Source organism: Pseudophryne corroboree, chromosome 2 (assembly GCF_028390025.1).
Source record: "Pseudophryne corroboree isolate aPseCor3 chromosome 2, aPseCor3.hap2, whole genome shotgun sequence".
Taxonomy (NCBI): domain Eukaryota; kingdom Metazoa; phylum Chordata; class Amphibia; order Anura; family Myobatrachidae; genus Pseudophryne; species Pseudophryne corroboree.
Genome location: NC_086445.1, coordinates 520,273,165 through 520,300,783, shown reverse-complemented (window position 1 = coordinate 520,300,783; position 27,619 = coordinate 520,273,165). Strand labels below are relative to the sequence as shown.

Below are 27,619 nucleotides of genomic sequence, written 5' to 3'. Positions count from 1 at the left end.
TGCCCACAGCTGTTGCATGGAAACATGGTGTTGCGCTCACAGAAATGTGAAGACTAGTATACTGTGTAACTATAATGTAACATCCATGGCACCATGCCACACAGCCGCTACTGGAATTTTCCTTAACTCCCTTCTCCCTTCTCCAGAGACACCCAACTGCTCCCGCCTACTGGGTGGTAGTGATTGATGAGCATACCAACCAATTACATGGGTGCAAAGAGGCTCAGCCTATCAGTAATCGCTTCGTTCTCGCCCGCCCACTATGAGGCGGTGTACCCTCACTCAGCTGGTTTCGCGAAGGTTCTGCAATCATTCTGCGATCTGCGTTAGTTGTTGGCACGGGCCCTGACAGAGCGTGGAAGTGACGGCAGCCCCTCTATTTTTTTTTTTAAAGTTTTTTTTTAAAAACTTTTCGCCATGACTCGCACAGTGGATATGGAGATCCAGGAGCCTCAGCATGATGCGCTCGGGAACCTGTAAGTCTAGGTTTATTTAATGCTCTCTCGGCGGGCTCAGGAGCAGAGAAAAATGAGTTGTACGCATAAGCGCGTATGGCAGCATTCTGTTATTAGGGGGATGAATAGTAGCGATGAAATTTCGGATTAATGCAGCCGCCCGGCTATGGCTGTGCTGCGTAGTATTGCGTGCTGTGCTCTCAGCGGGCGCCATCTCGGGCGTCTCCTGCCGCCGCCATTTTGTGAACTGACAGCAACACTGACTCAAACTCCTCCCTCCTCGTAAGGAAATATAGACCGTGGGTCTGTGGTGGTTTTTTATTTATGTATTTTTGAAATTAATAATGTATTTCCTGCGTGCTGTAACCCCTGATGCATGCGCCTGCCTGTGTCCTTATATAGGACTAGCGTTCTAAACTAACCTTGTCCTTCTGTTCCTTCTTTCTTTTTTTTGTAGGATTTCAGCTGTTGTCACCGATAGAGATGAGGGCTCTAACAATATGGCAATTGGTGAGTTCGTGCTATAGGCCTATATTTCAAGGATTTTAGAAATACTGTGCAGGGAAACACTGTTTAATCAGCTGGTGTGTATGTAATGCATAATATTTTTATTTTCCTTTAAACATACCCACTGCTGTCAGATTTTTCCTGGGGCGAAGCATCGGCTTTCTTATGGGTGAATGTAGAAAGCACTGCTTGTGTTTACAATGGCTCTAGAGTGAGTTGTGGCTTTTTTTGATTGTCACTGATGAGCAGTACATTGCTTTCTTTGGCTTTACTACATAAAGGGGTCTATTCATGCAGCAGTGAAAAGCCCTGTTTTGCATTAAACAGGGCTTTTCTCTGCCTACTGCAATTCAAAGAGCGTGTTACCGTGGAGAAGTCTCTGACTTCTCCAGCGGTACCCCCACTCTGTACCTGAATCGCATCACCATACATTTGTATGGTGAGTGTGATTCATGAAGGTGCGGAAGGATCTGCTTTCCGCTTCTCCATGGAGTTCAGGTTCGCCATCTCAGGACGGCGTAGCCTGAACTGTGGTGCGGAGATGGCAGGGAAGCTCAATGTTTCCCTGATCGCTGCTCGGCACCTGGTGCTGGCTCCGCCCCCCAACCTCCCAGCAGCCACTGCGGCCTGCCGGGATGTCAGCAAGCTGCGCATGCGCAAAGGGACCGTCGCTGGACTCTGCATCGCAGGGAGGGACCGCCGGAGAAGACCTCACCGCAGGAGCCCCAGACACCGCAGCGCATCGTCGGAAGGGTGAGTATACATGAATTGCTACCTATTACAGCTATACATCGCATCGAAGAGATGCAATGTATAGTGATAAGTAGCTATTCTGTTTTCGTTTACTACATGAATAGACCCCAAAGTTTGGATTCTCATGTCAGCCCCAATGTTTCATGATTCTATACAAGGCTGTGCTCCCACTGTCGTAAAGCGTGGTACGTGCCGCACTGACTTGGCCGGGTCAAGCCATTTGCCTGCAATTGAATATTCCCCCCCCCCCCCCCCCCCCCCCCCCCACCCACTCCAAATGGATAGCTCAGAAATATTTTTTGTCTTTTTCTAATTTTTCATCTTTTTCATTGGGTTAAGAACATGTTTAAGATGTATCAAATTTTGTTATTTTACCATATGTAAACTGTGTTTTCCAAACATCTGACCATCGCTACTTTGATTTCTAAACAGCCACCTGGTGCACACTTAAGGATGGGGGGGTGGGTGTTAACTTAGTAACATAGTTGCTGAGGTTGAAAAAAGACAATTTGTCCATTGAGTTCAACCTGTTTATGGTCTACTACGCTGTATTTTTAGGACTAAAATGATCTGTTGTGAATGTCGGCAGTTGTTATATTTTTTCTCTTTTGTTAACGAAAGTGCGTGATCTACCCACCATAACCCTGTATATCCTTATCCATTAGGAATTTATCTAGCCCATTCTTAAAAGTATTGACCGAGTCTGCCATTACTACTCTCAGGCAGGGAATTCCAAACTTGCATTTCCTGGATGGCTGCTCCTCTGTGCAGTTGCCGGATAGGGGTTCCTGCTGTGCGAACCGATCAGGGCACGAAGTGTCGTGACCTATTGCCCAACAGCTTTAGTAGCTGGGAATGGGGAATCCATTTAAAGTGGGAGGGGAGTGCTGTGTGGTTGTTTTTCACTGCAGTCGCATATTAAGTATTAAAAAGTGCAGTAGTGCTGCAATTATCTGTATCAATGCATTATTATTTTTTTTAATATAGTTTCCCTGCTATGTACTATAATTTACTTGTAGGGACAGTGGTAGCAATATGGTTAACTGGGGTAATTTGCAGACAAAAACAAAACTTGTAACTGATGCATTCTAGTTTTATTTAATTTTATTTGTCTGAAATCCTCGCATGCTTAATCATTCTCAGAAATTTTCAGACTGTTAAAATGGGTACGCACGGGTGTGCTCCATGAGCGACACCCCCTAGTGTCTCCGGGCCGTCCGACGTGGGCATACACACAGTGTAATATCGCACAGTGATGTCGTGCCGCGGCCTGGCTGTCCGTGCAGCTTTGGACTAGGAGTCCAAATTGAGCTACCTGACAGCGAGCCTTGTTAACGAAACGCGGTGACTCGCATTGTTCATAGTTTACTGCGTACACACTATGCAATATAGTAAACGATAACGCTCGGGAAGGGTCCAAATGAACGTCGTTTACTGTATCGACTAGTGTGTATGTGTCTTTAGTCCACAGTAGATAAAAGGGGGGGGGGGGGGAGAGAGAAAATTGTCTGGAAAATACCCATTGGGGTAGGGGGGAATTACATGCATTTGTGGGATTATGTTCAGACAGCTGTTTCATGGCAATTTAATGGTCTGTCATCAACAGACATCATTGTACCGTAGCATTGGAGTATTGATTAGATAATTCTGAGAAGTTTGACTTATTTTTTTTTTTTGCTATATTTAGAAAACCAATGCTGCAATAAACAAAATAGTGAAATAATTTACCACAAAATGCATACAAATGTACTAAAAGAACTGATCCAACAGAAAATAAGTTATGTCAATATTCAGATTCTTTTGTGATTCGTTTGATCGTATGTTAATTTCCCCTGCCCTGAGTTTCCCATCTGAAAATTACCCCAGTCTGCTTTAACCACTATCTCTTTGAGTTACATGCTGGCCACATTGTCGGAGTCTCGCATATTTGGAAGACTTGAGAATCTGACATTGCACATGCACGCAGTGTCACGTACTGTAGCCAGATAGAGGCTGCGGGAGGTGTATCATAAGGTTCTTGCAGGAGAGCAGTGCTTCTATAGGCAAAAAGCTATTTACTTAATTTGTGTAAGCGAAGGGTAAAACTCAGCTTTTTGGAGTCTGTTACATAGGTGTCAGACTGCCGTCCCCATTAATAATGGGCACTTCAGTCTGCAACACTAATTCACCTCCAAGATTTCTGTTGACCTCCTACATTAGGCTGTTGCTACATAATGAATACATTCAATTTTGCTGCAACTTCTAATTATCATAATTTTATAAAAAAAAAAATGCTTGATCGATAGGTCGCATAATGAGTAGTCTATTGATCAAAGTGAGGAATGTTGTACTTTCCAAAACACATGATGAAACTTGTATGGATCGGGTTTTATATTATGTCAATGCTGTTGTAAATTAACCCTCCCAAGCCACCCCCAGTCCCCTACCCCCCCGTATACCTGGAGGCTGTCCCGGCTTTCAAAATGAAAGCCGCGATGTTCCCAATCGATGTTTAAAAAATATATATTTCTCTAACGTCCTAGTGGATGCTGGGGACTCCGAAAGGACCATGGGGAATAGCGGCTCCGCAGGAGACTGGGCACAAAGTAAAAGCTTTAGGACTAGCTGGTGTGCACTGGCTCCTCCCCCTATGACCCTCCTCCAAGCCTCAGTTAAGATTTTGTGCCCGAACGAGAAGGGTGCAATCTAGGTGGCTCTCCTGAGCTGCTTAGAGTAAAAGTTTAAATAGGTTTTTTTATTTTCAGTGAGACCTGCTGGCAACAGGCTCACTGCATCGAGGGACTAAGGGGAGAAGAAGCGAACTCACCTGCGTGCAGAGTGGATTGGGCTTCTTAGGCTACTGGACATTAGCTCCAGAGGGACGATCACAGGCCCAGCCATGGATGGGTCCCGGAGCCGCGCCGCCGGCCCCCTTACAGAGCCAGAAGAGTGAAGAGGTCCGGAAAATCGGCGGCAGAAGACGTCTTGTCTTCAATAAGGTAGCGCACAGCACCGCAGCTGTGCGCCATTGCTCTCAGCACACTTCACACTCCGGTCACTGAGGGTGCAGGGCGCTGGGGGGGGGTGCCCTGGGACGCAATGAAAATACCTTAAATGGCTAAAAATACATCACATATAGCTCCTGGGCTATATGGATGTATTTAACCCCTGCCAGTTTTCCACAAAAAAGCGGGAGAAAGGCTCCGCCCCTTTTTCGGCAGCCTATCTCCTCAGCACACAAGCGCCATTTTTTCCTCACAGCTCCGTTGGAGGAAGGCTCCCTGACTCTCCCCTGCAGTCCTGCACAACAGAAACAGGGTAAAACAAGAGAGGGGGGGCACTAAATTTGCATATTAATATATACAGCAGCTATATTAGGGAAAAACACTTATATAAGGTTATCCCTGTATATATATAGCGCTCTGGTGTGTGCTGGCAAACTCTCCCTCTGTCTCCCCAAAGGGCTAGTGGGGTCCTGTCCTCTATCAGAGCATTCCCTGTGTGTGTGCTGTGTGTCGGTACGCTGTGTCGACATGTATGAGGAGGAAAATGGTGTGGAGGCGGAGCAATTGCCTGTGTTAGTGATGTCACCCCCTAGGGAGTCGACACCTGACTGGATGGTCTTATGGAAAGAATTACGTGATAGTGTCGGCACTTTACAAAAGACTGTTGACGACATGAGACAGCCGGCAAATCAGTTAATACCTGTACAGGCGTCTCAAACACCGTCAGGGGCTATAAAACGCCCGTTACCTCAGGTCGATACAGACACTGACACAGACACTGACTCCAGTGTCGACGGTGAGGAAACAAACGTATTTTCCAGTAGGGCCACACGTTACATGATCACGGCAATGAAGGAGGTTTTGAACATTTCTGATACTACAAGTACCACAAAAAAGGGTATTATGTGGGGTGTGAAAAAACTACCCGTAGTTTTTCCTGAATCAGATGAATTAAATGAGGTGTGTGATGAAGCGTGGGTTTCCCCCGATAAAAAACTGCTAATTTCTAAAAAATTATTGGCATTATACCCTTTCCCACCAGAGGTTAGGGCGCGTTGGGAAACACCCCCTAGCGTAGATAAGGCGCTCACACGCTTATCAAAACAAGTGGCGTTACCGTCCCCAGAAACGGCCGCCCTCAAGGAACCAGCTGATAGGAAGCTGGAAAATATCCTTAAAAGTATATACACACATACTGGTATTATACTGCGACCAGCAATCGCCTCAGCCTGGATGTGCAGTGCTGGGGTGGCTTGGTCGGATTCCCTGACTGAAAATATTGATACCCTGGACAGGGACAATATATTATTGACTATAGAGCATTTAAAGGATGCATTTCTATATATGCGAGATGCACAGAGGGATATTTGCACTCTGGCATCAAGAGTAAGTGCGATGTCCATTTCTGCCAGAAGAGGATTATGGACGCGACAGTGGTCAGGGGATGCGGATTCCAAACGGCATATGGAAGTATTGCCGTATAAAGGGGAGGAGTTATTTGGGGTCGGTCTATCGGACCTGGTAGCCACGGCAACGGCTGGAAAATCCACCTTTTTACCCCAAGTCACCTCGCAGCAGAAAAAGATACCGTCTTTTCAGGCTCAGTCCTTTTGTCCCCATAAGGGCAAGCGGGCAAAAGGCCACTCATATCTGCCCCGGGGCAGAGGAAGGGGAAAAAGACTGCAGCAAACAGCCTCTTCCCACGAACAGAAGCCCTCCCCCGCTTCTGCCAAGTCCTCAGCATGATGCTGGGGCCTTACAAGCTGACTCGGGCACGGTGGGGGCCCGTCTCAAGAATTTCAGCGTGCAGTGGGCACACTCGCAAGTGGACCCCTGGATCCTGCAGGTAGTATCTCGGGGGTACAAATTGGAATTCGAGACGTCTCCCCCTCGCCGGTTCCTGAAGTCTGCTTTACCAACGTCTCCCCCCGACAGGGAGGCGGTATTGGAAGCCATTCACAAGCTGTATTCCCAGCAGGTGATAATCAAGGTACCCCTCCTACAACAGGGAAAGGGGTATTATTCCACGCTGTTTGTGGTACCGAAGCCGGACGGCTCGGTGAGACCCATTTTTAAATCTGAAATCCTTGAACACTTACATAAAAAGGTTCAAGTTCAAGATGGAGTCACTCAGAGCAGTGATAGCGAACCTGGAAGAAGGGGACTATATGGTGTCTCTGGACATCAAGGATGCTTACCTCCATGTCCCAATTTGCCCTTCTCACCAAGGGTACAGAACTGTCACTATCAGTTTCAGACGCTGCCGTTTGGATTGTCCACGGCACCCCGGGTCTTTACCAAGGTAATGGCCGAAATGATGATTCTTCTTCGAAGAAAAGGCGTCTTAATTATCCCTTACTTGGACGATCTCCTGATAAGGGCAAGGTCCAGAGAACAGTTAGAGGTCGGAGTAGCACTATCTCAAGTAGTACTACGACAGCACGGATGGATTCTAAATATTCCAAAATCACAGCTGATTCCGACGACACGTCTGCTGTTCCTAGGGATGATTCTGGACACAGTACAGAAAAAGGTGTTTCTCCCGGAGGAGAAAGCCAAGGAGTTATCCGACCTAGTCAGGAACCTCCTAAGATCAGGCCAAGTGTCAGTACATCAATGCACAAGGGTCCTGGGAAAGATGGTGGCTTCTTACGAAGCGATTCCATTCGGCAGATTCCACGCAAGAACTTTTCAGTGGGATCTGCTGGACAAATGGTCCGGATCGCATCTTCAAATGCATCAGCGGATAACCCTGTCTCCAAGGACAAGGGTGTCTCTCCTGTGGTGGTTACAGAGTGCTCATCTCCTAGAGGGGCGCAGATTCGGCATTCAGGATTGGGTCCTGGTGACCACGGATGCCAGCCTGAGAGGCTGGGGAGCAGTCACACAGGGAAGAAATTTCCAGGGCTTGTGGTCAAGCATGGAAACGTCACTTCACATAAATATCCTGGAACTAAGGGCCATTTACAATGCCCTAAGTCAGGCAAGACCTCTGCTTCAGGGTCAGCCGGTGTTGATCCAGTCGGACAACATCACGGCAGTCGCCCACGTAAACAGACAGGGCGGCACAAGAAGCAGGAGGGCAATGATGGAAGTGGCAAGGATTCTTCGCTGGGCGGAGAATCATGTGATAGCACTGTCAGCAGTGTTCATTCCGGGAGTGGACAACTGGGAAGCAGACTTCCTCAGCAGACACGATCTTCACCCGGGGGAGTGGGGACTTCACCCAGAAGTCTTCCACATGATTGTGAACCGTTGGGAAAAACCAAAGGTGGACATGATGGCGTCCCGCCTCAACAAAAAACTGGACAGATATTGCGCCAGGTCAAGGGACCCTCAGGCAATAGCTGTGGACGCTGTGGTAACACCATGGGTGTACCAGTCAGTGTATGTGTTCCCTCCTCTTCCTCTCATACCAAAAGTACTGAGAATCATAAGAAGGAGAGGAGTAAAGACTATACTCGTGGCTCCGGATTGGCCAAGAAGGACTTGGTACCCGGAAATTCAAGAGATGCTCACGGAAGACCCGTGGCCTCTACCTCTAAGAAAGGACCTGCTCCAGCAGGGACCATGTCTGTTCCAAGACTTACCGCGGCTGCGTTTGACGGCATGGCGGTTGAACGCCGGATCCTGAAGGAAAAAGGCATTCCGGATGAAGTCATCCCTACCCTGATAAAAGCCAGGAAGGATGTAACCATACAACATTATCACCGTATTTGGCGTAAATATGTTGCGTGGTGCGAGGCCAGGAAGGCCCCTACAGAGGAATTTCAACTGGGTCGTTTCCTGCATTTCCTGCAAACAGGACTGTCTATGGGCCTCAAATTAGGGTCCATTAAGGTTCAAATTTCGGCCATGTCAATATTCTTCCAAAAAGAACTGGCTTCTGTTCCTGAAGTTCAGACGTTTGTCAAGGGAGTACTGCATATACAGCCTCCTTTTGTGCCTCCAGTGGCACCTTGGGATCTCAATGTAGTTTTGGGATTCCTAAAATCACATTGGTTTGAACCACTCACCACTGTGGACTTAAAATATCTCACATGGAAAGTGGTAATGCTGTTAGCCCTGGCTTCAGCCAGGCGTGTCTCAGAATTGGCGGCTTTATCCTATAAAAGCCCTTACCTAATTTTTCATACGGACAGGGCAGAATTGAGGACTCGTCCTCAATTTCTTCCTAAGGTGGTTTCAGCATTTCACTTAAACCAGCCTATTGTGGTGCCTGCGGCTACTAGGGACTTGGAGGATTCCAAGTTGCTGGACGTAGTCAGGGCCCTGAAAATATGTTTCCAGGACGGCTGGAGTCAGAAAATCTGATTCGCTGTTTATCCTGTATGCACCCTGCAAGCTGGGTGCTCCTGCTTCTAAGCAGACGATTGCTCGTTGGATTTGTAGTACAATTCAGCTTGCACATTCTGTGGCAGGCCTGCCACAGCCAAAATCTGTAAAAGCCCATTCCACACGGAAAGTGGGCTCATCTTGGGCGGCTGCCCGAGGGGTCTCGGCTTTACAACTTTGCCGAGCAGCTACTTGGTCAGGGGCAAACACGTTTGCTAAATTCTACAAATTTGATACCCTGGCTGAGGAGGACCTGGAGTTCTCTCATTCGGTGCTGCAGAGTCATCCGCACTCTCCCGCCCGTTTGGGAGCTTTGGTATAATCCCCATGGTCCTTTCGGAGTCCCCAGCATCCACTAGGACGTCAGAGAAAATAAGAATTTACTTACCGATAATTCTATTTCTCATAGTCCGTAGTGGATGCTGGGCGCCCATCCCAAGTGCGGATTGTCTGCATTACTTGTACATAGTTATTGTTACAAAAATCGGGTTATTGTTGTTGTGAGCCATCTTTTCAGAGGCTCCTTCTGTTATCATGCTGTTAACTGGGTTCAGATCACAAGTTGTACGGTGTGATTGGTGTGGCTGGTATGAGTCTTACCCGGGATTCAAAATCCTTCCTTATTGTGTACGCTCGTCCGGGCACAGTATCCTAACTGAGGCTTGGAGGAGGGTCATAGGGGGAGGAGCCAGTGCACACCAGCTAGTCCTAAAGCTTTTACTTTGTGCCCAGTCTCCTGCGGAGCCGCTATCCCCCATGGTCCTTTCGGAGTCCCCAGCATCCACTACGGACTATGAGAAATAGAATTATCGGTAAGTAAATTCTTATTTTTATTTTTTTTAAAAATGGGTTTTTTTTAACTAAAATCATTTGGGATAGGGTTAAATTCATGTTCTTCACCTAATTCACTCATAAAAAACCCCCCAAAACAACCCTGATCATTTCGGAGCGGTTTTTGGCAAAATAAGTAATCAGTTAAGTGATTAAAGACTGTTCTATTGTAATTTTTATGTATATATATTTTTTTTTGTCTTCCCCACAGAAAATGTGAATGATCATAATATGCCTCAAACTAATAAATCTTTTGAGAATGAGGCAAACAAAAGAGAAACCAAGGAAATGACTAATTGTATGGATGATCTGAGCCTAAATTCTCCAGAAGGGAGACTATCTCGTTCACGGTCTAAGACACATTCCAGTAAGCGCAGATCTTCCTCTTCCAGCACCTCAAGTTCTTCTAGTTCATCAAGATCTTCACAGTCGAGAAGCTGGAGCAGGTCTCTGTCACGTGATAGGAAATATAGACATAAAAGAACAAGGAGAAGCTCCAGGTCTTATTCCCGTGGCCGTTCTAGATCTCGCTGTACAAACTACTCCGGTTCAAGCCACTGCAGAAGCAGATCCAGGTCCTACAGCCCAAGGCAGAGGAGAAGATATTCATCTACTTACAGAAGATATTACAGATCTCCTCCTCGGTATAGGTCACGTAGTAGATCACGCTCTCGTTCATATTACAGAAGTCGCTACTCAAGGAGCAGATCCCGTTCTCGAGGCCGGCGTTACTATGGCTTTGTAAGGCGTCCTTATTCTCCCACTTTCAGGACTTTGAGAAGTCGATCAAGGACCCGTTCTCGCAGCAGAACACCACTGCGGTTAAGTGAAAAGGGTAAGAATTCATCCTTTTGTTATACTATCTAATTTGTTATAAAGACGACTTTCATTTTCATATCCCAACAAGGGGGGAATTCAATTAAGGGCGAATGGATTTGCGATGCCGAATCTGTATGGCAGCAGGATCTTGCTCAGGTGTTCGCTACCCTATAGGGTAGCAAGCACTTTTTAGTGGATGCAGCTGTTGCCAGCGTTAAAACGCTGCGGCAACAGCAGTTCGCACCCTTCGCTGTCTGTTGAATTCCCTCTTAAATTTTGTTAGCAATGAGCACTGAAAGTGAGTATGAACTGTCTCTTAAAAATAGGTCGCCTTTGTCCGTCAATTTAGTGTTAGTTTTAATATCACAAACTTATTTATAACTTTGCCTTTAAAGATTTTTTATTTTTCCATAGAAAAGTTAGAGTTGTTGGAAATTGCAAAGATGAATGCGTCAAAAATCCTTGGAAAGGAAGTTGATCTACCAGAAAGCCTGAAGAAGAATGCAGAGGTAAAATGCGAAAACGTAGGTTTAGTTACAGAGAGGAACTTTCGTCAGCCTTTAACTTAATACGGAATGATTCTTAAGAAAAGAAAAAACTGGAAACCTACTTGCATGCAGTCTATTGCATATTAGGCCAAATACTTTTGGTCTTATCTTGGGATAAATACAAACTGCGGTAACTGTTCTTTCCCCTCTTTCAGACCAATATTCAGTTTACATACTCTTTCTGTTTTCATAGAAAAGAATATGAACACCAGTCTTATGAGGATGAGAACCGGGTGGTAATGTTATGGTTGTGTTATAGGTACTTGATTAAAAGTAGGCAACGCTGAAGGTTTTGAAGTATTCTGTTGGCTTTCCAGCAGATGTTCATGAGCTCAAAATATTTTCAGGTTGCAACAGATGCCAAAAGCAAAAGATGGATTGAAAGTTTATTTCCGTAACAAGCACACCACTTTCTACATAAGGACATAGTTGTGAAGGCGTCAACAACTTACAGCACTAGATCTAGGTATCTGATCACATGACCCTTGTTACATATTAGAAACAAAAACATAATTTAGATTGCACTTAATGTGACCACTTGTCAGTTACAATAAATCAACCCCCCACCCCCCCAAAAAAAAACAACCCAAAAAACGGAAAAAAAAATAATCCATGAGCACGACAACCATACCACCCAAGTTCTAGGTATTGCTTAGGTCTCTGGGGTCGATTCTATTCGGCAACTTAAGAATAGCGCCGGGAATTAGCTCCCAACGCTATTCAATTCAGCTCCAGTTAAGTCGGCGATGTCCCGTTCTCGCCGACTAAACAGGTTGAATTGTCGGGAGAACGGGCATTCTCCGACTTAACTTCCCGGCGCGAGGCTGATTACCGACAGAATCAGCCTCGCGCCGGCCGCGAGGCAGCACTTTTGTCGGGTTTCTTCTCTCATCCCCCGGGGATGAGAGAAGAATTCCCGACAATTGCGGGTCACTAGCAGCTGAATTGAATAGCGTCGGGAGCTAATTCCCGGCGCTATTCTTAAGTTTCCGAATAGAATCGACCCCAGTGTTCCTCTTATGTCCCATGTGAAGTTTGTTCACTTATAATTCGCTAACCACACTATTGCTTTAAACTGTAACATGCATGAATTACACAGGTTATGTGGCTGATTAAAACCAGGTAAAATACAGACTTGAAGTCAGCCAACCACAGAACCTGTGTAATTCATGGGTATACCTGCTCCAAAGGACAATATGGCAAGCCTTTTATTAATTAAAAACCAAAAATATGGTTTTGAGTACTTCACTTGATGGTGAAAAGCTGTTGTAGAGTGTGCTTTGATTAGTGAACTTGAGGTCCAGAACTGGCAATAGATTCCATCTTAACTCATGATTACTGCTCACAATTTAAAACTCATCAAAACTGGGAATCATTTCACAAGCCAGGTACAGGTAATCTTCATAACCTATTAACTTTGTTCCAGATTGAGAATAATGAAGAAGAGGCCTGTCTCATTTGCAGATAAGTTAATTGTACCAATATCTGATGGTGGTTGCTTGTATATATTTTTCTCCACGATTTGGTTTTCAACTTATGGTAGTGCTAGAAGAGTATTGCTTATAGTTTGCCTCTTTGGCAAAAAGAGGTTACATGTGCTTGGTCTCCTAACAAGCGAAAGCCATTTAACAGTATGTGTTCAATGTAAAGTCCTGATGACTTGAGGCCACGTGCACAGTATTTCATTTTATAAACTAGTAAATAGTTTTCTCGTTTTGGTTGCAATTAACCAGTGCAAAAATGTATGAAAGTGTTGGAGCTGTTTACATGCATTTAAAAAAAAAAAAAAAAAAAAAATGCTTATGCTATATTGGAAATTCTACTTTTGGTTGATAGTGTAGGTGGGGAATCCAGCTGTATCTTCTTGTAGTTGGCTTATAATTCTGTTATAAGTGTTATCTGGATATCTTATAACTCTGTTTCCACTCTAAATCTGTGGTGGTCGGCTTACTGCATTAAGTATATTTGCTTTGCCAGTATATTGAACTGGTAATGGGATGTCTGCATATTTGTTCAGACAGAGTCTACCTATTGTGCCAAATTCCACCTGCTCCCTTTTTCAAGAATTGGGACTATAATTTAAACAGGAGGATATATACAGGGCACATTATTGCAGGAAGTGAACAAACTTAAACCACTTTGACATCAAAGACCCAGGTTTTCAGACACAGTTTGGACCTGGGTTATTTCTGGGTCGGCCCTATTTAACTAAACCTGAGTCTGCCCTGCATGTCACTCAAATTCTCCCTTAAGACTGATCTCTGCATATACAACCGGTCGGCAGCTGTTAAGCATAACCTAGGTTGGATAACCCGACTCGAGCTGTTTACACTGCATCATTACCTGGGTCCAACCCTGGTAGCTACCAGGGTCTGATTCCCAAGTCACTCGACCTGGGTTATTTTTAAGGATCCTTTGACACAAAGCTGTCTGGGTAGACCAGATCAAAAGTTCTGTGTAAAAGGGGTATTATAAAGCACTGGAAGGACAATTGTCCTGAAGCAAGTTACAGAGTGATCATTAATAGAAGCCTTCTGACACTTTTGTCGGCTTGAGCTCCCCAAACATGTTCAATGTTCAAGATCACTGAATACATTTGTTACCGCTCATGCCAAAAAATGGCTACTTGTGGCTGCTTTTTTTTTCTAGTGAGGGGCATACGGTGAATGCAAGTGTGGTACTGTAGTTACAAACTTACCAGGGTATGTGTGTGTGTGTGTGTGTGTATATATAGATCTTTCTCGCTAAATATTTTCTTGCTTTACAGCTATCCAGAAGTGAATCTGAAAATGCTAAACAGACTATCTACAAATCTCACGGTAGCTGTTCTAGTAAAAGTGTAAGTATAGTAAAATATACATCCAAACTCTACGTGCTTTTCTCTAACCTGTTACCTTCTTTATTTCAAACTGTCTTTTTGCCACCTCTTCTTGGATGTCTCAAAGCCTAATATATCTAATGCTGAGTACACACTGTAGCAATGTGTACCCAGCCAATATGATGGACTGACATATCTGAATCTGGGTACACTTTGATTATTCAGTCCTTCATTAACATTGCTCACTGCTCCGTCCTTTGTTGGTATACATGATGTTGCTAGCAATATCGTCTGGTTTAGTGTGCAGCACATCAAACCTGACGATATTGCTGGTGACCGCGGGTGCTCGCATATCTGGTATACACACTGCCCAATATGCGCCGAATTGAGCGATATCTCAATCTGATCTGCCTGATCAGATGACATTGCTTGGTGTACATCCAGTTTAATATTAAACTGGTCTTCCATCCTGTGTCTCCACCTCTCCCACATTGCTCACTTCCTTCTGGTGATCTTCTCATTCAGCACACCTAGACCCTCTGTCCTATCTCTAACCTCGCCTAGATTAGACAGTCTCTCCCTTGCAGGCTTATTTATTAAATATTTACAGCATATTCCATGAAACCACCAGTTTTCAAGGGATAACAACAAATATTAAGTTGAACCTCTATTCTTTAAACCACTCTACAGGGGAACCACTGATGGTCAACCCTGTTCTATTATTCGGCCAGGCAGAGCTAGGCTTTGTCCCGGCAATAAGCAGAAAAAAACCAGGGGCACTTTCTACCCAGTCAGTGGTGGGAAACAGTTGGATCTCCCCCATCTATGACAAAACCATCTAACATTGGTAGTTGGTTCAGTTGTTTTATAGACTTTCATGGCCAATCCTATCGCTAATATTGTGCCCAGATCACATTGTAAATGCGATTATTGCTAAATGGGCTCCTTATGACTACCAGAATATGTTCTCACCATTATATTTTACCTTGATTAATGGAGCCTTTTTTTCACCTGCCTGTTTCCAGTCTTATTGCTGCTGCTAGACTTTTTCATGCCATTCAGCCTCTGCACTCTGCCAATCCCTACTGGCTCTCTATCGCCTCCAGAATTCAATTTCTCTAACGTCCTAGTGGATGCTGGGGACTCCGTCAGGACCATGGAGAATAGCGGGCTCCGCAGGAGACAGGGCACATCTAAAAAGCCTTTTAGGTCACATGGTGTGTACTGGCTCCTCCCCCTATGACCCTCCTCCAAGCTTCAGTTAGGTTTCTGTGCCCGTCCGAGTAGGGTGCAACCTGGATGGCTCTCTTATAGAGCTGTTTAGAAAAGTCTTTTTTAGGTTTAAACTAATCAGTGATTCCTGCTGGCGACAGGATCACTGCAACGTGGGACTTAGGGGAGAGACTTGCAACTCACCTGCGTGCAGGAGGATTGAAGTCTTAGGCTACTGGACACTGAGCTCCAGAGGGAGTCGGAACACAGGTCAGCCTGGGGTTCGTCCCGGAGCCGCGCCGCCGATCCCCCTTACAGACGCTGAAGACGGCGGAGACGGAGGTCCGGTGACAGGCGGCAGAAGGCTTCTCAGTCTTCATAGAGGTAGCGCACAGCACTGCAGCTGTGCGCCATTGTTGTCTCACAGGCTCACTGACACGGTCACGGAGGGTGCAGGGCGCTGCTGGGGGCGCCCTGGGCAGCAATATAAATACCTAATTTGGCAAAAGAAATACACCACATATAGCCATTAAGGCTATATGTATGTATTTTAACCCAGGCCAGTATTAAAGAAACCGGGAGGAAAAGCCCGCCGAGAAAGGGGCGGAGCTTATTCTCCTCAGCACACAGGCGCCATTTTCCTGCCCAGCTCCGCTGGTGAGGAAGGCTCCCACTCTCCCCTGCACTGCACTACAGAAACAGGGTTAAAGAGAAGGGGGGCATAAATTGGCGATATATATATATATATATATATATATATATATATATATATATATATTAAGAGCGCATATATAGAAACAACACCTTCTAGGGTTGTTATATACATTATAGCGCTTTTGGTGTGTGCTGGCAAACTCTCCCTCTGTCTCCCCAAAGGGCTAGTGGGTCCTGTCCTCTATCAGAGCATTCCCTGTGTGTGTGCTGTAGGTCGGTACGTGTGTGTCGACATGTATGAGGAAAATGTTGGTGAGGAGACGGAGCAAATTGCCTGTAATGGTGATGTCACTCTCTAGGGAGTCGACACCGGAATGGATGGCTTACTTATGGAATTACGTCATAATGTCAACACGCTGCAAGCCGGTTGACGACATGAGACAGCCGGCGGACAAATTAGTATCGGTCCAGGCGTCTCAGACACCGTCAGGGGCTTGTAAAAACGCCCAATTACCTCAGTCGGTCGACAGACACTGACACGGACACTGACCCCAGTGTCGACGGTGAAGAAACAAACGTATTTTTCCTTTAGGGCCACAAGTTACATGTTAAGGGCAATGAAGGAGGTGTTACATATTTCTCTATCGTCCTAAGTGGATGCTGGGGTTCCTGAAAGGACCATGGGGAAATAGCGGCTCCGCAGGAGACAGGGCACAAAAAAGTAAAGCTTTTACCAGATCAGGTGGTGTGCACTGGCTCCTCCCCCTATGACCCTCCTCCAGACTCCAGTTAGATTTTGTGCCCGAACGAGAAGGGTGCAATCTAGGTGGCTCTCCTAAAGAGCTGCTTAGAGAAAGTTTAGCTTAGGTTTTTTACTTTACAGTGAGTCCTGCTGGCAACAGGATCACTGCAACGAGGGACTTAGGGGAGAAGTAGTGAACTCACCTGCGTGCAGAGTGGATTTGCTGCTTGGCTACTGGACACTAGCTCCAGAGGGACGATCACAGGTACAGCCTGGATGGTCACCGGAGCCGCGCCGCCGGCCCCCTTGCAGACGCTGAAGAGAGAAGAGGTCCAAAATCGGCGGCTGAAGACTCCTGAGTCTTCATAAAGGTAGCGCACAGCACTGCAGCTGTGCGCCATTTTCCTCTCAGCACACTTCACACAACAGTCACTGAGGGTGCAGAGCGCTGGGGGGGGCGCTCTGAGAGGCAAATAAAAACCTTATTAGAGGCAAAAAATACCTCACATATAGCCCACAGAGGCTATATGGAGATATTTAACCCCTGCCTAACTTCAAAAATAGCGGGAGACGAGCCCGCCGAAAAAGGGGCGGGGCCTATCTCCTCAGCACACAGCGCCATTTTCTCTCACAGAAAAGCTGGAGAGAAGGCTCCCAGGCTCTCCCCTGCACTGCACTACAGAAACAGGGTTAAAATAGAGAGGGGGGGCACTGATTTTGGCGATATTGTATATATATAAAAGATGCTATAAGGGAGAAACACTTATATAAGGTTGTCCCTATATAATTATAGCGTTTTTGGTGTGTGCTGGCAGACTCTCCCTCTGTCTCCCCAAAGGGCTAGTGGGTCCTGTCCTCTGTCAGAGCATTCCCGGTGTGTGTGCTGTGTGTCGGTACGTGTGTGTCGACATGTATGAGGACGATGTTGGTGAGGAGGCGGAGAAATTGCCTGTAATGGTGATGTCACTCTCTAGGGAGTCGACACCGGAATGGATGGCTTATTTAGAGAATTACGTGAGAATGTCAACACGCTGCAAGGTCGGTTGACGACATGAGACGGCCGACAATCTATTAGGACCGGTCCAGGCGTCTCAGAAACACCGTCAGGGGTTTTAAAAACGCCCATTTACCTCAGTCGGTCGACACAGACACAGACACGGACACTGAATACAGTGTCGACGGTGAATAAACAAACGTATTTCTCGTTCGGGCCACACGTTAAGGGCAATGAAGGAGGTGTTACGTGTTTCTGATACTACAAGTACCACAAGAAAGGGTATTATGTGGGAGTGAAAAAACTACCTGTAGTTTTTCCTGAATCAGATAAAATAAAATGAAGTGTGTGATGATGCGTAGGGTTACCCCGATAGCAAATATTGGCGTTATACCCTTTCCCGCCAGAAATTAGGGTACGTTGGGAAACACCCCTTAGGGTGATAAGGCGCTCACACGCTTATCAAGTGGCGTTACCGTCTCCAGATACGGCCGCCCTCAAGGAGCCAGCTGATAGGAAGCTGGAAAAATATCCTAAAAAGTATATACACACATACGGTGGTTATACTGCGACCAGCGATCGCCATCAGCCTGGAGATGCAGTGCTGGGTTGGCTTGGTCGGATTCCCTGACTGAAAATATTTTATTCATGTAGAGCATTTAATAGGATGCATTCTATATATATGTATGTGAGATGCACAGAGGGATATTTGCTCTCTGGCATCAAGATAAGTGCGTTGTCCATATCTCCCAGAAGATGTCAGGGACACGACAGTGGTCAGGTGATACAGATCCCATACGGCAGATGGAAGTATTGCTGTATAAAGGGAAGGAGTTATTTGGGGGTCGGTCCATCGGACCTGGGGACCACAGCAACAGCTGGGAAATCCAACCTTTTTTACCCCAAGTTACATCTCAGCTAAAAAAGACACCGTCTTTTCAGCCTCAATCTTTCCTTTCCCATGAGGGCATGCAGGCAAAAGGCCAGTCATATCTGCCCAGACATAGAGGTAAGGGAAGTAGACTGCAGCAGGCAGCCCTTTCCCAGGAAAAGAAGCCCTCCACCGCGTCTGCCAAGTCCTCAGCATGACGCGGGGGCCGTGCAAGCGGACTCAAGGTGGGGGGGTAGTCTCAAGAGTCTCAGGGCGCAGTGGGATCACTCGCAAGTTGACCCCTAGATCGTACGAGTATTATCCCAGGGGTAAAGATTGGAGAGTCGAGACATCTTCTCCTCGCAGGTTCCTGAAGTCTGCTTTACCAACGGCTCCCTCCGACAGGGAGGCAGCATTGGAAACAATTCACAAGCTGTATATCCAGCAGGTGATAATCAAAGTACCCCTCCTACGACAAGGAAAAGGGTATTATTTTTCCACACTATATTGTGGTACTGAAGCCAGACGGCTTGGTGACACATAGTCTAAATCTAAAATGTTTTGAACACTTACATAAAAGGTTCAAATCGAGATAAAGTCACTCAGAGCAGTGATAGCGAACCGGAAAAAAGGGGACTATATGGTGTCCCTGGACATCAAGGATTACCTCCATGTCCAAATTTTGTCCTTCTCATCAAGGGTACCTCTGGTTCGTGGTACAGAACTGTCAATATCAGTTTCAGACGATGCCGTTTGAATTATCCACGGCACCCCGGGCCTTTTTACCAAGGTAATGGCCGAAAAGATGTTTCTTCAAAGAAAAAAGGCATCTAAATTATCCCTTACTTGCACGACCTAAAAAGGGCAAGTTCCAGAGAACAGTTGGAGGTCGGAAGAGCACTATCTAAAGTAGTTCTTCGACGGCAAGACTGGATTCTAAATATTCCAAGAATCGCAGCTGTTTTCCGACGATACGTCTGCTGTTCCTAGGGATGATTCTGGACACGGTTCAGAAAAAGGTTTTTCTTCCCGAGGAAAAAGCCAAGGAGTTATCCGACCTGTCAGGAACCTCCTAAAACCAGGAAAGGTGTCTGTACATCAATGCACAAGAGTCCTGGGAAAAATGGTGGCTTTTTACGAAGCAATTCCATTCGGCAGATTCCATGCAAGAATTTTCCAAAGGGATCTGTTGGACAAATGGTCAGGGTCGCATCCTCAGATGCACCTGCGAATAACCCTGTCGCCAAGGACAAGGGTATATCTTCTGTGGTGGTTGCAAAAGGCTCATCTATTGGAGGGCCGCAGATTCGGCATACAGGATTTGATCCTGGTGACCACGGACGCCAGCCTGAGAGGTTGGGGAGCAGTCACACAAGGAAGAAACTTCCAGGGGGTATGGACGAACCTGGAAAAGTCTCTTCACATAAACATTCTGGTACTAAGAGCAATCTAAAATGCTCTAAGCCAGGCGGAACCACTCCTGCAAGGAAAACCGGTGTTGATTCAGTCGGACAACATCACGGCGGTCGCCCATGTAAACAGACAGGGCGGCACAAGAAGCAGGAGTGCAATGGCAGAAGCTGCCAAGATTCTTCGCTGGGCGGAGAATCACGTAATAGCACTGTCAGCAGTGTTCTTCCCGGGCGTGGACAACTGGGAAGCAGACTTCCTCAGCAGACACGATATTCACCCGGGAGAGGGGGGTCTTCATCCAGAAGTCTTCCACATGCTAATAAACTGTTGGGAAAGACCAATGGTAGACATGATGGCGTCTCGCCTCAACAAGAAACTGGACAAGTATTGCGCCAGGTCAAGAGATCCACAGGCAATAGCTGTGGACGCACTGGTAACACCTTGGGTGTACAAATCAGTATATGTGTTTCCTCCTCTGCCTCTCATACCAAAGGTATTGAAGATTATACGGTGAGGAGGAGTAAGAACAATACTAGTGGCTCCGGATTGGCCAAGAAGGACTTGGTACCCGGAACTTCAAGAGTTGGTCACGGACGACCCGTGCCCTCTACTTCTGAGAAGGGACCTGCTACAACAGGGTCCCTGTCTCTTTCAAGACTTACCGCGGCTGCGTTTGACGGCATGGCGGTTGAACGCCAGATCCTAAAAGGGAAAGGCATTCCAGAAGAAGTCATTCCTACCTTGATTAAGGCAAGGAAGGAAGTCACCGCGAAACATTATCACCGCATTTGGCGAAAATATGTCGCGTGGTGCGAGGATCGGAGTGTTCCGACGGAGGAATTTCAACTGGGTCGTTTCCTACTTTTCCTACAATCAGGATTGTCTATGGGTCTCAAATTGAGATCTATTAAGGTTCAAATTTCGGCCCTGTCAATATTCTTCCAAAAAGAATTGGCCTCAGTTCCTGAGGTACAGACTTTTGTTAAAGGAGTACTGCATATACAGCCTCCTGTGGTGCCTCCGGTGGCACCGTGGGATCTAAATGTAGTTTTAGATTTCCTCAAATCCCATTGGTTTGAACCATTGAAAAAGGTGGATTTTAAATATCTCACATGGAAAGTGACTATGTTACTGGCCCTGGCTTCCGCCAGGAGAGTATCTGAATTGGCGGCTTTATCTTATAAAAGCCCTTATCTAATCTTCCATTCGGATAGGGCAGAACTGAGGACTCGTCCGCATTTTCTCCCTAAGGTGGTATCAGCGTTTCACCTGAACCAACCTATTGTGGTGCCTGCGGCCACTGGCGACTTGGAGGACTCCAAGTTGTTGGACGTTGTCAGAGCCTTAAAAATATACATTTCAAGGACGGCTGAAGTCAGAAAATCTGACTCGCTGTTGATACTATATGCACCCAACAAGTTGGGTGCCCCTGCTTCTAAGCAGACGATTGCTCGTTGGATTTGTAACACAATTCAACTTGCTCATTCTGTGGCAGGCCTGCCACAGCCTAAATCTGTTAAGGCCCATTCCACAAGGAAGGTGGGCTCATCTTGGGCGGCTGCCCGAGGGGTCTCGGCATTACAATTCTGCCGAGCAGCTACGTGGTCGGGGGAAAACACGTTTGTAAAATTCTACAAATTTGATACCCTGGCAAAAGAGGACTTGGAATTCTCTCATTCGGTGCTGCAGAGTCATCCGCACTCTCCCGCCCGTTTGGGAGCTTTGGTATAATCCCCATGGTCCTTTCAGGAACCCCAGCATCCACTTAGGACGATAGAGAAAATAAGAATTTACTTACCGATAATTCTATTTCTCGGAGTCCGTAGTGGATGCTGGGCGCCCATCCCAAGTGCGGATTATCTGCAATACTGTACATAGTTATTGTTAACAAATTCGGGTTATATTGTTAAGGAGCCATCTTTAAGAGGCTCTTTCTGTTATCATACTGTTAACTGGGTTTAGATCACAAGTTGTACGGTGTGATTGGTGTGGCTGGTATGAGTCTTACCCGGGATTCAAATTGCCTCCCTTATTGTGTACGCTCGTCCGGGCACAGTACCTAACTGGAGTCTGGAAGAGGGTCATAGGGGGAGGAGCCAGTGCACACCACCTGATCTGGTAAAAGCTTTACTTTTTTGTGCCCTGTCTCCTGCGGAGCCGCTATTTCCCCATGGTCCTTTCAGGAACCCCAGCATCCACTACGGACTCCGAGAAATAGAATTATCGGTAAGTAAATTCTTATTTTCTGATACCACAAGTACCACAAATAAGGGTATTTTGTAGGGTGGGAATAAACTACTTGTAGTTTTGCCTGAATCAGATAAATTAAATGAAGTGTGTGATGATACGTGGGGTTCCTCCGATAGAAAGTTATGGGCGGTATACCCTTTCCCGCCAAAAGTAAGGGCGAGTTGGAAAACACACCTTAGGGTGGATAAGGCGCTCACACGCTTATAAAAACATGGCGTTACCGTCTCCAGATACGGCCGCCCTCAAGGAGCCAGCTGATAGGAAGCTGGAAAAATATCATAACAGTATATACACACATACTGGTGTTATACTACGACCAGCAATCGCCTCAGCCTGGATGTGCAGCGCTGAGGGGGCTTGGTCGGATTTCCTGACTGAAAATTTTGATACCCTTGACAGGGACAAGATTTTATTGACTATAGAGCATTTTAAGGATGCATTTCTATATATGCGTGATGCGCAGAGGCATATTTGCATTCTGGCATCAAAAGTAAATGTGATGTACATATCTGCCAGACGAAGACACGATAGTGGTCAGGTGAGGCAGATTCCAGACGGCATATGGAAGTATTGCCGTATAAAGGGGCGGTCCATTGGACCTGGTGGCCATGGCAACAGCTGAAAAATCCACCTTTTGTTACCCCGAGTCACATATCGGCAGAAAAGGACACAGTCTTTTCAGTCTCAGTCCTTTCGTCCCCATACGGGCAGGCGGGCAAAGGCCAGTCATATCTGCCCAGGGGTAGAGGAAAGGGAAGAAGACTGCAGCAAGCAGCCCATTCCCGGGAACAGAAGCCCTTCACAGCTTCTGCCAAGTCCGCAGCATAACGCTGGGGCCGTACAAGCGGACTCAGGTGCGGTAGGGGGTCATCTCAAGAGTTTCAGAATCACTCGCAAGGGAACTCCGGGATCCTACATGTAGTATCCCAGGTGTACATTGGAAATTCGAGACGTCTCCCCCTCACACAATTCACAGGCTGTATTCCCAGCAGGTGATAATCAAAGTACCCCTCTTACAACAAGGAAGGGGGTAGTATTCCACACTATATTGTGGTACTGAAGCCAACCGGCTCGGTGAGATCTGAAATATTTGAACACTTACATACAAGCGTTCAAATCAAGATGGAGTCACTCGGAGCAGTGATAGCGAACCAGGAAGAAGGGGACGATATGGTGTCACTGGATATCAGGGACGCTTACATACAGGTCCAAATTTGCCCTTCTCACCAAGTGTACTTCAGGTTCCTGGTACAGAACTGTCACTATCAGTTCAGACGCTGCCGTTTGGATTGTCCACGGCGCCCCGGGTCTTTACCAAGGTAATGGCCGGAATGATGATTTTTCTTAAAAGAAACATGGACGCTTTCCTGATAAGGGCAAGGTCCAGAGAACAGTTGGAGGTCGGAGTAGCACTATCTTAAGTAGTTCTACGACAGCACGAATGGATTCTAAATATTCCAAAATCGCAGCTTTTTCCGACGACACGTCTACTGTTCCTAGGGATGATTCTGGACACAGTCCAGAAAAACGTGTTTCTCCCAGTGGAGAAAGCCAGGGAGTTATCCGAGCTAATCGGGATCCTCCTAAAACCAGGAAAAGTGTCAGTGCATCATTGCACAAGAGTCCTGGTAAAAATGGTGGCTTATTACGAAGCAATTCCATTCGGCAGATTTCCCGCAAGAACACTTCAGTGGGATCTGCTGGACAAATGGTCCGGATCGCATCCTCAGATGCATCAGCGGATAACCCTATATCCAAGGACAAGGGTGTCTCTCCTGTGGTGATTACAGAGTGCTCATCGTCTAGAGGGCCGCAGATTCGGCATTCAGGATTGGATGCCGGTGACCACGGAGGCCAGCCTGAGAGGCTGGGGAACAGTCACACAGGGAAAAAATTTCCAAGGAAGTGTGATTAAGTCTGGAGAATTCTCTCCACATAGATGGAGCTAAGAGCAAAATTATAATGCTCTAAACTTAGCAAGACCTCTGCTTCAAGGTCAGCCGGTATTGATCCAGTGGGATAACATCACGGCAGTCGCCCACGTAAACAGAAAGGGCGGCACAAGAAGCAGGAGGGCAGTGACAAAACTGCAAGGATTTTTCGCTAGGCGGAAAATCATGTGATAGCACTGTCAGCAGTGTTCTTTCCGGGAGTGGACGACTGGGAAGCAGACTTCCTCAGCAGGCATTACCTCCACCCGGGAGAGTGGAAACTTCATAGGGAAGTTTTTCAGCATGATTGTGGACCGTTGGCAAAGACCAAAGGTGGACATGATGGGGTCCCGCCCGAACAAAAAACGGGACAGGTATTCCGCCAGGTCTTGAGACCTTCAGGCGATAGCTGTGGATGTTCTGGTAACACCGTGGGTGTACCAGTCAGTGTATGTGTTCCCTCCTCTGTTTCTCATAACCAAGGTATTGAGAATTATAAGACATAGAGGAGTATGAACTATACTAGTGGCTCCGGATTGGCCAAGAGGGACTTGGTACCCGGAACTTCAAGAGATGCTCACAGAGGACTAAGGGCCTGGGGAGCTAAGAAGGGACTTGCTTCAGCAAGTACCATGTATATTCCAAGACTTACCGCGGCTGCGTGTGACGGCATGGCGGTTGAATGCCGGATCCTGAAGGGAAAAGGCATTCCATAAGAGGTCATACCTACCCTGGTCAAAGCCAGGAAGGAGGTGACCGCACAACGTCATCACCACATGTGGTGAAAATATGTTGCGTGGGTGAGGCCAGGAAGGCTCCACGAAGGAAATTCAACTAGGTCGATTTCTACACTTCCTGAAAACAGGAGTGTTTTGAGCCTCAAATTGGGGTTCATTAAGATTTAAATTTCGGCCCTGTAGATTTTCTTCCAGAAAGAATTGACTTCAGTTCCTGAAGTCCAGATTGTAAAGGGTGTATTGCATATACAGCTCTTTTGTGCCTCTAGGGGCACTGTGAGATCTCAACATAGTGTTGGGATTCCTTATATTCATATTGGTTTGAACCGCTCAAATCTGTGGATTTGAAATATCTCACATGGAAAGTGACCATGCTGTTGACCAATATCTCACATGGAAAGTGACCATGTTGTTAGCCCTGGCCTCGGCCAGGCGATTGTCAGAATGGGCGGCTTTGTCTTACAAAAGCCCATATTAAAAATTTTCCATTTGAACAGGGCAGAACTGGGTCTCGTCTCCAGTTTCTTCCTAAAGGGGTGTCAGCGTTTTCACCTGAAACAACCTATTGTGGTGCCTGCGGCTACTAGGGACTTGGAGGACTCCAAATTACTAGACGTTGTCAGGGCCCTAAAAAAAAAAATAAAAAAAAAAAAAAAAAAATATATATATATATATATAGTTAGGACGGCTGGTGTCAGAAAGTCTGACTTGCTGTTTATATTGTATGCACCCAACAAGCTGGGTGCTCCTGCTTCTAAGCAGTCTATTGCACGCTAGATTTGTAGTACAATTCAGCTTGCACATTCTGTGGCAGGCCTGCCACAGCCGAAATATGTAGATGCCCATTCCACAAGGAAGGTGGCCTCATCCTGGGCGGCTGCCCGAGGAGTCTCGGCATTATAACTTTGCCGAGCAGCTACGTGGTCAGGGGAGAACACGTTTGTAAAATTTTACAAATTTGATACTCTGGCTAAAGAGGACCTGGAGTTCTCTCATTCGGTGCTGCAGAGTCATCCGCACTCTCCCGCCCGTTTGGGAGCTTTGGTATAATCCCCATGGTCCTGACGGAGTCCCCAGCATCCACTAGGACGTTAGAGAAAATAAGATTTTACTTACCGATAAATCTATTTCTCGTAGTCCGTAGTGGATGCTGGGCGCCCATCCCAAGTGCGGATTGTCTGCAATGTTTGTACATAGTTATTGTTACAAAAATCGGGTTATTACTATTGTTGTGAGCCATCTTTTTAGAGGCTACTTCGTGTTTTGTTATCATACTGTTAACTGGGTTCAGATCACAAGTTGTACGGTGTGATTGGTGTGGCTGGTATGAGTCTTACCCGGGATTCAAGATCCTTCCTTATTGTGTACGCTCGTCCGGGCACAGTACCTAACTGAAGCTTGGAGGAGGGTCATAGGGGGAGGAGCCAGTACACACCATGTGACCTAAAAGGCTTTTTAGATGTGCCCTGTCTCCTGCGGAGCCCGCTATTCTCCATGGTCCTGACGGAGTCCCCAGCATCCACTACGGACTACGAGAAATAGATTTATCGGTAAGTAAAATCTTATTTTAAATGCCTTGCCTACAAAGTTGTCATCTATCCCCTCACACCTACAACTTCAATCTCCTCTACTTTCCACTGATACTTACTTACTCCTGCCTAAAACTTCATTCATAGTGCTCCTGACTTTCGGAACACTTATTTTATCATTCCTTTAAATGCTTCTTAAACTGTATTCAAACAATCCTACTAAGCACCAACTTTACCCACTTTGTCTCCCCTTTACCACCTCTACATTTAGAATATGAGCAGGGCTGTCTCCCTCCGTTCTATACTTCATATAACTCTGTAAATCTGTGTCCTTGTAATTTTGCTGCATCTTCCTTGTTTATATTACTGCTCTGTTCATTGTTGTGGATATTTTGATGCACCCTATAGGAATTGTTTTTAATCTGAAGTTTTCATTTGCTGCTACTTTTGTGAAATTATCAAAGTTAAGATTTGCATCGGTTGGTATCACTTGCATAAAATTTAGCTTTTACTTATCAGCCCAATTCACTTTTTTAATTTCTTCTAAAATATACAGGGTTCAGACACAGACTCTTCAAAGAAGGCAGAAAATGTTATGAAAGGATCAGAAATCAAACCTAAGAGCCCTTACATGCTGTGGCGCCCTGTGACCAGTGAAGCTAAATCCTTTTCAAAGAGCTTGTCTCCAAAATATATGCAAAAAAGCAGAGCATAACATTTATGGACATTGGGGGCTGGGGTCAAATTCTTTGTAAATGTCTAATTCTTTTATGATCAGATGCCAGTGATGTTGGTAAGGGTATCGTACCGGTTGTTGAACTAGTTATTTGGGGGATGGTTTGTATGGTGGTAGTTTTATTGAATATTGGGTCTTATTTTGCAGATTTGGCCTAGTTCGTGATGGATACAAGATTTCAGGTGGGGAAACAATGTTTATTTGTAAATACCTGTATAGTGTATATATATATTTTTCCAGTGCAAGATAAAGATTTTGGTTATCATCTCGTAATTTTTTTTTTTTTTTGTCCAGTTGTCTAGATTGTAAATATGTTTATGTAAATGCCATGTGAATTATATTGCAATAGTTAGGCACTATATAGATATATATATTTTTTTTCATTGTAAACATTTTTTATTTATTTTTTTAAACATCTGAATAAACAAATGAGCAAATTAAATACAATGCCTACAATGTTTCTAAAGCTATATTCTTAATAAATAAATAAATAACAAACA

At 45.9% G+C, this 27,619-nt stretch overlaps 1 protein-coding gene across 4 annotated transcripts; it reads left to right on the top strand.

The window, feature by feature from the left end:
- Positions 1-270: 270 nt before the first annotated feature.
- On the top strand, positions 271-27,619 carry RSRP1 (arginine and serine rich protein 1). Of its 4 annotated transcripts, none has more exons than XM_063954160.1 (6): positions 271-476; positions 913-965; positions 10,077-10,700; positions 11,099-11,193; positions 14,000-14,071; positions 26,940-27,619. In XM_063954160.1, exons 1-6 carry the CDS (start codon positions 418-420, stop codon positions 27,096-27,098), a joined length of 1,062 nt encoding a protein of 353 aa, XP_063810230.1. In that variant the 5' UTR covers positions 271-417; the 3' UTR covers positions 27,099-27,619. The 4 variants fall into 4 exon arrangements, 3 of the variants coding, with proteins under 3 accessions (XP_063810230.1, XP_063810232.1, XP_063810229.1); XR_010228634.1 differs by lacking the exon at positions 271-476 and adding an exon at positions 614-737 and having other exon boundaries at positions 12,659-14,071; positions 26,940-26,967; XM_063954159.1 differs by lacking the exon at positions 271-476 and adding an exon at positions 637-737.

What these genes read in the sequence shown, in the direction of transcription:
- RSRP1 (XM_063954160.1), top strand. Translation starts at nt 418, where the DNA reads ATGACTCGCACAGTGGATATGGAGATCCAGGAGCCTCAGCATGATGCG. An exon ending in CTCTAACAATATGGCAATTG is followed by an intron (nt 966 to 10,076) that starts GTGAGTTCGTGC and finishes TCTTCCCCACAG; the next exon opens with AAAATGTGAATGATCATAAT. An exon ending in GCCTGAAGAAGAATGCAGAG is followed by an intron (nt 11,194 to 13,999) that starts GTAAAATGCGAA and finishes CTTGCTTTACAG; the next exon opens with CTATCCAGAAGTGAATCTGA.